An 8,908-nucleotide genomic window follows, 5' to 3' on the forward strand; every position below is an offset into this window, starting at 1 on the left:
GCGATCGTGAGGCGCCGATGGGGCTGGAGACGGGCGGGGCGGGCGCTGGGACCAAAGGTGAGTGAGCAGCACCTCAGGCGCGGCGAGGTCGGTGGCGGGCCGGAGGGCACCTGGGCGAGGAGCGCCTCGGCAGCGGCCGCTCCGCACAGCAAACGGCCGGCGGCGGGCGCTGGCTGCCGACACGCGCTCTGCGCAGCCCCCGCCCGTGCATGCCACAGCGCTGGGCGCAGGGTCTGCAGGCGCTGTATTTCAGATTACAGCGCCTGAGAGCGCGCTCCAACACCTCAGGGGCGAGCGGCGCTGCTACCCCGCAGCCTCCGATGACCGCCCCCCGCCCGCCAATCCCCACCCGCCGCCATGGCCGGAGAGCCAAGTGCGCGCTCCATGCACATGCCGGGCGTGGCAGGCGCCCGCAGTTGATTGGGGAGGGGGCCCCCCCTCTCTCTCTGCATCGCCTCTGTCTGGGCCTGGCCTGGGGCAGTTCCAGTTACTGTGTGGCTAGCTTTGGTCAACGTATATCCGTACACCCGAGCAAGACCGATGGGTGCCGAAGAACGGACAGAGTGGGAACCGGGGCCTGGCGATGGGTGATGGCGGCGGCGAGGCGGCGGCGACTTCGGGTCACAGAATTAGGTACTGTGGTAATCTACAGGGAAACAGGCCATTGGGCCTTGTACCGGTTCTGCCCAGGGAGCCTGGCAACGCTGCAATACGGTGCTGGTGCAGGTACAGGTACTAGTTTCGCACGGCGTGCTGGAAATCGCGGAGGCGCAACCGCCGGTGGTGGCCCGCGCTGAAGCTCCCATAGCCGGGGTTGTAGCAGTGGGTGGTAGCGGTGGTGGTGGTGGTGGTGGTGCAGCACGGGCTGGTGGTGGTGGTGGTGGTTGGTGACGCTTCTGACGTAGCACCCTCATCTTTTATCAATGCCGCGCGCCTCTCGTCCTCCTTCCCTCCCTTCGCCCCGAGAAGTTAACTTGACCTCCTCCTCATCCTCGGCTCCTTCCTCGCACAATTCCCCTCATCTCCATTATCCCATTTCTCGTGATACCATCATTTGGATTTCCAGACGCCCAAGTGATCAAAGGCTGGTTCGTCATTCTTCCCTCTTGTCCCACACTGCCGCCCGCTGCCGCCGTCTTATATGGTGACGGCTGCTGCGAGCGCGCCGCCGGCTCGGATATTCCCCATACTGACACGTGAAAGCAGAGAGAGGCGCTCCACGAAAACCGCAAAACCACCAAAAGCTCGAGGCATCTTTTCCCGTCCGAGCGTTTCTTTTCCTCCTTCAAAACCTCCTCCCCTCATACCCAAGCCCCTTTCCATTCCATCGGTTTTGAGGGTTCCCCGGAACTTGCGTACCTCGTGCCGGCCCACAACCTCGGCATCGCCAACACCACCACCAGAACATCACCATCATCACCACCGTCTTTCTTCGAGAGAAGAAAAGAGAAGGAAAAGAGAAAAAAAACACCACCGCAAAAATGGCCACCACAGAGTCCATCCTCCAGGGCGTCACCGTCCTCGGCAAGGTCGACGAGGCGCACCGCAAGATCCTGACGCCGCAGGCCCTCGCCTTCCTCGCCCTGCTGCACCGCTCCTTCAACGCCACCCGCAAGAACCTGCTCGAGCGCCGCAAGCTGCGCCAGGCCGAGCTCGACCGCGGCGTCCTGCCCGACTTCCTGCCCGAGACGCGCCACGTCCGCGAGAACCCCACCTGGAGGGGCGCCGTCCCGGCCCCGGGCCTCGTCGACCGCCGCGTCGAGATTACGGGGCCGACGGACCGCAAGATGGTGGTCAATGCGCTCAACTCGGATGTCTTTACCTACATGGCCGACTTTGAGGGTGAGTCTGCTTTTGCCACTCTTGCCCATTCTTCATGCTGTTTGTCTGTGAGTGGGTGAGTGGGTGAGTGAGTGTGTTGGTGGTGAGGCTCTCACTCGCTCTGGGCGGGCGAGTGAGGCGACGCCTCAACACCAAGGCCGGCTACATCACGATGCTACCACTCACGGCTCACGCAGCCCACCGCCAAAAGAAAATATTGCCTTCTTTTAAAGCTCCACGTGCTGACATGGGAAAACCCCCCAGACTCCTCCGCCCCGACCTGGGAAAACATGATCAACGGCCAGGTCAACCTCTACGACGCCAACCGCCGCCAGGTCGACTTCAAGCAGGGCCAGAAGGAGTACAAGCTGCGCACCGACCGCCGCCTGCCGACGCTCATTGTCCGCCCCCGCGGCTGGCACCTCGAGGAGAAGCACCTCATCGTCGACGGCGAGCCCATCTCGGGCAGCCTGTTCGACTTTGGCCTGTACTTCTTCCACAACGCCTTTGAGACGCAGCGCCGCGGCTTCGGCCCCTACTTCTACCTGCCCAAGATGGAGAGCCACCTCGAGGCCCGCCTGTGGAACGACGCCTTCAACCTGGCCCAGGACTACATCGGCATGCCGCGCGGCACCATCCGCGGCACCGTCCTCATCGAGACCATCCTCGCCGCCTTCGAGATGGACGAGATCATCTACGAGCTGCGCGACCACTCGTCGGGCCTCAACTGCGGCCGCTGGGACTACATCTTCAGCACCATCAAGAAGTTCCGCAACAACCCCAACTTTGTGCTGCCGGACCGCTCCTGCGTCACCATGACGGTGCCCTTCATGGACGCCTACGTCAAGCTGCTCATCCAGACGTGCCACAAGCGCGGCGTCCACGCCATGGGCGGCATGGCGGCCCAGATCCCCATCAAGGACGACAAGCAGGCCAACGACCGCGCCATGGACAACGTCCGCGCCGACAAACTGCGCGAGGCGCGCGCCGGCCACGACGGCACCTGGGTCGCCCACCCGGCCCTCGCCTCCATCGCCCTCGACGTCTTCAACAAGCACATGCCCACGCCCAACCAGCTCTTCGTGCGCCGCGAGGACGTCAAGGTCGGCCAGAACGACCTGCTCAACATGAACGTCCCCGGCAGCATCACCGAGGAGGGCATCCGCAAGAACCTCAACATCGGCCTCGGCTACATGGAGGCCTGGATCCGCGGCGTCGGCTGCGTCCCCATCAACTTCCTCATGGAGGACGCCGCCACCGCAGAGGTCTCGCGCAGCCAGCTGTGGCAGTGGGTCAAGCACGGCGTCTACACCGCCGAGGGCAAGCGCGTCGACAAGGCCTACGCCCTCAAGCTCCTCAAGGAGTCGGCCGACGCCCTGTCCGCCAAGGCCGGCAAGGGCAACAAGTACCACCTCGCCGCCCAGTACTTTGCCGGCCAGGTCACCGGCGAGGACTACGCCGACTTCCTGACGACGTGAGTTTTTCCCATCTCCATCATCGCCCGCCAAGATCATGCACATCCATGTACTGACAAGTTTTTCCTCGCAGGCTCCTGTACGACGAGATTACCGCCCCCGGATCCCCCAGCCCGGCGTCGAAGCTGTAGTCGGGGAAGACATGCGCGCTCGAGAGGAGTAAGTTGGGATGTAGTGGTTCGCGAAGGAAGGACAAATGGAGCCCTCATCGCGTGTTCTATTCGTGTCACGGTTACGGCAAATCCTGGAGTACTTGTTAGCTTTGTTCCCTCTCGTCGGAGGATGAAACGCCACCCCAAAAAAAAGAATCGTTGATCATCACAAGGAGAGCAGAGCAGCCCAGTCGCTGGCTGTGTCCCTGGAGGGGAGAGCGAGTGTGTGTGTGTGAGAGTGTATGCAGACGACGCGATGGCGGGACATGTCACTTCATCTCGTTTCTTGTAAGAAGTAGAAGAACCCCCCCAAAGAAATTGTACTGTAGTCCAGGAACATGTTTTTTTTTTGGTTGTTCGTCTCATCATCAGGAAGACGCACGCAACTGCGCGTGACCACGTCACCATCCCGGCAATGTCAATTTATATTCACCACGCCCGGCCGCTCCGCCCTGAACCCTCCGCCGCCGCCCACGCCGAACACAAAAAAAAAAAGGAAGGCCCCACGGAATCCATGAAACCCCGGCGTGACGTCGCCGTCTCCGCTACTATATCTTGACAGCGTAGGCGATATTAAGCATACAAGGTGTTTCCTCTGCGTGACGCATGTCCTGGGTTGGGCCACGAGCCCACGACCCAAAAACCCGGGGGGCGCGGCAATCTCGTGTTCCCCGAGTATGCATATACAATCCATTCATAATACTTCTCACCGCCGCATTTCTCTTCATCGCAGAGCGGGACGGACGGGTGGTCGCTGGTGATGGGGACTGGATCCACCGCGTTCGGCATTGACCGAGGGTTCATTACACCGTTTACTCAACAGCAGCATGAAGCGTTTTTCATTGCCAAGACGGTCAACTGCCCGTGGCATGATGCCGCTTCTGTTCCCGTGGCGTGTGCCCCCATTTTGCGCAAAGTGAGGCCCTCATGCTTCGTGATGTCGCGGTAGGCGTCCCCGACTTCGTCGGCATATAACACGTTCTTGGTCGAAATATAAAACGTACACATGGGAAGGGTCTCCCTGCGAATTGTTGTACATTGCCGTCACTCAGGAGTTCTCACTCGCTATTCTGCTCCCTGTCAATAATAAAGATAGTAGTCTGCCCTTAAACCCTCGACGTTATCACACACGACACCACTCAACCTCAACCTCAACCTCAGCTCCAACGGACCAAATCCCTCACAATGCAACTAACCTTGCTGGTCTCCCTCCTCGCCAGCCTGGCCCTCCCCTTTGCCGCCGCCGCCGCCGCCCCCATGACGGCACACAAGCGCGTCGAGGCGCTCCGGCCGTGGGTCGCGAAGCCCAAGGACTTCGACTGGTACCGGTGCGACACGACCAAGGCGCTGGAGAGCTGCGGCACGCTCGAGTTCTGCAAGAGGGCCCGCGGCAACAACGCCTTCGTCCTCTGCATCAAGACCTTCGAGAGGCTGCCCTCGTACCCCGCGCCGACGGACAACCGCGTGCAGCTCCAGTGCCTGTCGGACCCGGGGCCCGACGAGAAGAAGTGCGGCACCTTTGCGTGGTGCAACGCGGCCGACGACAGGAGGCGGCCCGACTGGCCGTGGACGCACCCGTATCACGACAGATTCGAGTGCTTCTGGGCGCATCGGATGACGCCCGAGTATTGGGGTGGCCCAGGCCAGGGACTTCGACTACGCGGTACTCAGTCAGAATCATGGCGACGTTGAGGGAATCTGTCGGGGCCGAAAAGGACGCCAAAGGGCGGGCCACCGAGGAAATAATGAGAAACAAGCACCGGATGGACAAATAATAATTGATTCAGGCAGAAGGTGTGTATATCTACATGTACAACAGAACTGTTCATGGCGCGGACAAACATATATACCCGCGCTTCTTCAGTAATTCATAGAACGGCAACATACAGTTTGGCTGCCCACTCATCTTACCTGCTGACAGGCGACGAGCCAATGTCATCCTGATCACTCATATTCCAGTCCGAACTGGCATCCGACACAGCAACGCTTGTATCTAAAGCAAACGGAGCAGGATCTACGATCTCGTCTCTCAGCAGGGAAGCCACGAGCTCCAGGCTCGCGGGCCGAGCAGGGCAGTGAGACCACTACAGGTCCGCCTCACTCCTGTAAGGGGCATCGGCGGACTGGCTCCGGACGTATCTTCTGAGCTCTTACGATGGTCAAGACGAAGGAGGATGACTGCCTACTCTTTTTTTTTTTTTTTCGTACGGATGAGCATGTCCCTTACTGTGAGATAGCTGGACCTTTGCTCGAACTCGGGTGTACCTGCACCGTCTAAAGGCACGGCCGGATACTAGACAAGGGACTGGACCTACACCGATATTCAAAAGTCGTCGTAATGTATTGCTCTCTTGCAATGGAGCTCCATGTCGACAGCAAAAATCTTGCTGAGACTGACAAAAAGTAGAATTTCATGGCAAGCGCTCATTGATTCCCATCATGCTTTGCTTGGACCGACCGTACAACAACCAAGAGGCTCGGCTTCACGTTCCTCCCACAGATTTGAAAATTCATACCCAGCAAAGCCCCACGGACGCCAGGCCCTCCAAACCCTATCACAAGGCCCATCGCCATCGTCAGGACGTAGGCCCCCTGGCCTGCCCTCACCTCGCGCCCCCAAAGGCTGGCCGCTCTGATTTAGCCCTGCGATATAGAAAGGCCTGCTGGGCCACTTGACATTTCTCGAGGTGGCGAGACCCCGAAGCCAAAAGACGACTCACGGGTAGGACAGGGGGAACTTGGCATATAGCCGTTCGACCAGCGCCAACACTCCTCCAACGCACCATACCAGCCAAAACCTGTGTAGCTGCTTCTGCCTCGAGCGGACATAGACCATCGACGAGCCTCTTCAGTTACGCACAGAGAGGACCAGACATCCCATGGATGCCCATCACCTTCGCTCTACGTGGCTCAACATGCTTCGAGCTGTGCTGACCCCCTTTCCCATCGTGGGTGTGACCAACTCAGCCCCTCAGCTTTCAGCTCATAAACTCCAACCACCGCAACAGAGCTTGTTCGGGATTCGGTCGACAAATAATCTCCCATTGCACAGGGATGTAGGGGCTTGGAAGCTTGACGCGCGCAGAAGTTGACATTGGCTGGGGGGAGAGGTGTCTTGCTGTGCTTCTCGCTCGCTGCCTCTTCAGGCAGCCAGCTTGCACAAGAGGCTCTTCATATCCGCGTCCGCTTCAGCACTGACTTGTCTTTGGAGGGAAACAGCGGGGATGCCTGCTTGAGGCGCATTGTCTCTGTGTCACTTCTACGTATTCAAACAGGTTCCTGGAAGGGAAACACCTTTGGTCAAATACCGCCAAGCCAAGGCAGGACTGCTGACATGGAGACGAGGTCGGGAAAGACCACTGTCGTATGAGTTCCGTGTAATCGTACTTGAGCTTCGGAAAAGACTACAGTACCACGCAGAGTACAGCAGGGGCGCCTCGCCTCGCGTCCCACCCCGACGCCAGCCCCGGCCGCGCTCACCAACCTCGGGCCCTCAACATGCGCCTGCAAGCGAGACGACAACTTCAGATGTCGGCCCCAACTTTGCCCCTCGGACCGCAGGCAGCCACTCGACCCACGGCTGGTCGGGACCCGGGCTCTCGCTCGAGAATGAGCGGGCGGGTCGAATCGTCCCCAAGTTTCGTGTGTGCGCTCGAGTCAGAGCTTTCACCCGCGAGGCCAGGCGCCTGTCCGCCGTCCCGTCCAGGGGAGGAGGGGAGGAGGCCCCGACGCTCGGGCACGATGCTGGCTCGCGCTGCCCTGCCTCGCGGCACCGGAAAGCCTGCATTGGCTTCTGCCTTAAACCCGGGTCAATGGGGCGGGCACCTTGCTTTGACCCCGTTCGTCCCGTCCTGGGTCCCAAGAACCAAGTTGACCAACGTCTGTCTCCACGACCAAGATCGTTGCCACTGGAACTGGCCGTTAAAAGGCGCAGACGCCACGATCGGTGACCTGGAGAGTTGCCCGTACGCCACGGGCAGGTCGAAAGGGGCCCAGGGCGCTCTGGCAAAATCAAAGAGGCCGGGTTGAGCTTATCCCACCAACGAGGGGCTGCTTATTCGCATCCACGTCGCATAAAGCACAGCCGCGTCGAGAGGGTAATTACTGTTCAAACGAGTAAGCGATAGTACCATGACGGATCCCTTGTCCCGAGGGATGCTTGTCCTTGCTGCTTCAATGCTGCTTCAATGCTGCCGCCGCTGCTGCTGCTACTGCGGCGGCGGCGGCGGCTGTCTCGGCGCCGCACTAAAGAACGCCTTCGCCAACGGCTGGACTCAAGGGTGGCTGTCGCATTCATTGACCAAGCAGCGACAGGGCAAAGTGCCCAAGACCCTGCCACGAGGCAGCCCTAGCGGGTTAATGAATGCTCCGCCAGAGTCTCAGTGCGTTCCGGGATGGGCGGCCGTGGCGGCAATGAAAAAGCAACAGGTCCGCGACTGCCACCGCGTTAGTGTCAAGGACTGCCGTTGACAAAAGCAATCCTCATGCGTCCGCCATGCGCAACCGGCACATCTTTGTCCGTTCAAGCTTGACAAAGGGATTCACACACCGCAATACCAATGCCTTCACCCTGCTTGGACAGCCCTGGACGTCGCGTCCCTACGACTACTCGTATAACCGCCATGCCGGGCCTTGTGATGCAGGCCCTCGGCCTCTGATGCGTGCCGCCACGCACAGCCATCATGAACATGCTGCTTCACGGGACATGGAGCACTATAGTCCAGTACAGCCTGATGTGAAGACCAGTGCGGAGCCTGCATGGGTGAGTACACGGGATCGTAGTGCGTCGTTGCACCTCAGCCCTGGGGCCATCTTCTGGCTCGAGAGGCAAACCCCTCTGCAGCTCGAGGGTCCCTGCCAGGGCGCCCGGGATCCGCGCGGATTCCGGGTTGAAATGAAGGCGGGTGACGAGGGCCAATTTCGGTCCACCGTGCTTGTGGTCGGGCGGCGACGTATCGTGGGCAAATTCACTTGAGCTGGACGTTAGCGCAAAACACACACAGGGACTTGCAGCAAGTGCGGGACTGAACTCGTTGTTCTAGTACATGCATGCTCGCGATGTGTGCAGCTCCTGTACGGCTCTGGCTGTGCCGTGCGGAGGGACGTCCGCTGATGTGATGTGGTCCCTCTCAAGGCGCTCATTGTTCTGAAGCAGGAGAAAGCCTGCTTGCGCGAGCCCTCCGAAGTGGCCAGCTCTAGGAAACACGGGAGAATGCCCGCGAAGCTGAGATATCCGATGCTTGGATGCTCACGACCGCCCTTGGCCGTCAAGACGGAACCCCTGGGCCTGTTTCGGTACGGCACGGTACCTCGCCTTGGTCGACCTCTCCAGACATGGTCATGGTTGCCGACTGCATGTTGTGCGCTGTGTGTGGAGCTGCCTCTCAGAGTGGCGACGAGACGTGGTCAAGTGCGGTTTCCTCCGCCGGCAGTAGGAGGAGATCATCATTTGGACTGCCG

General features: G+C 60.1%; 2 protein-coding genes across 2 annotated transcripts; both read left to right on the forward strand.

Annotated features, from left to right (window-relative positions):
- Window positions 1-1,481: 1,481 nt before the first annotated feature.
- PLICBS_001493 (malate synthase, glyoxysomal) lies at window positions 1,482-3,427 on the forward strand (the record flags this gene model as incomplete). The annotated part of the gene is made up of 3 exons (XM_018317432.2): window positions 1,482-1,842; window positions 2,086-3,295; window positions 3,370-3,427. The coding sequence occupies 3 exons, from the start codon at window positions 1,482-1,484 to the stop codon at window positions 3,425-3,427; spliced, it is 1,629 nt and encodes a 542-aa protein (XP_018182957.1).
- Window positions 3,428-4,633: 1,206 nt separating this feature from the next.
- Window positions 4,634-5,140, forward strand: PLICBS_001494 (uncharacterized protein; the record flags this gene model as incomplete). The annotated part of the gene is made up of 1 exon (XM_018317431.2): window positions 4,634-5,140. The coding sequence occupies one exon, from the start codon at window positions 4,634-4,636 to the stop codon at window positions 5,138-5,140; it is 507 nt and encodes a 168-aa protein (XP_018182956.2).
- Between the last annotated feature and the right edge of the window lie 3,768 nt (window positions 5,141-8,908).

This window comes from Purpureocillium lilacinum (assembly GCF_023168085.1).
Source record: "Purpureocillium lilacinum CBS 284.36 DNA, scaffold_1, whole genome shotgun sequence".
Classification (NCBI taxonomy): Eukaryota; Fungi; Ascomycota; class Sordariomycetes; order Hypocreales; family Ophiocordycipitaceae; genus Purpureocillium; species Purpureocillium lilacinum.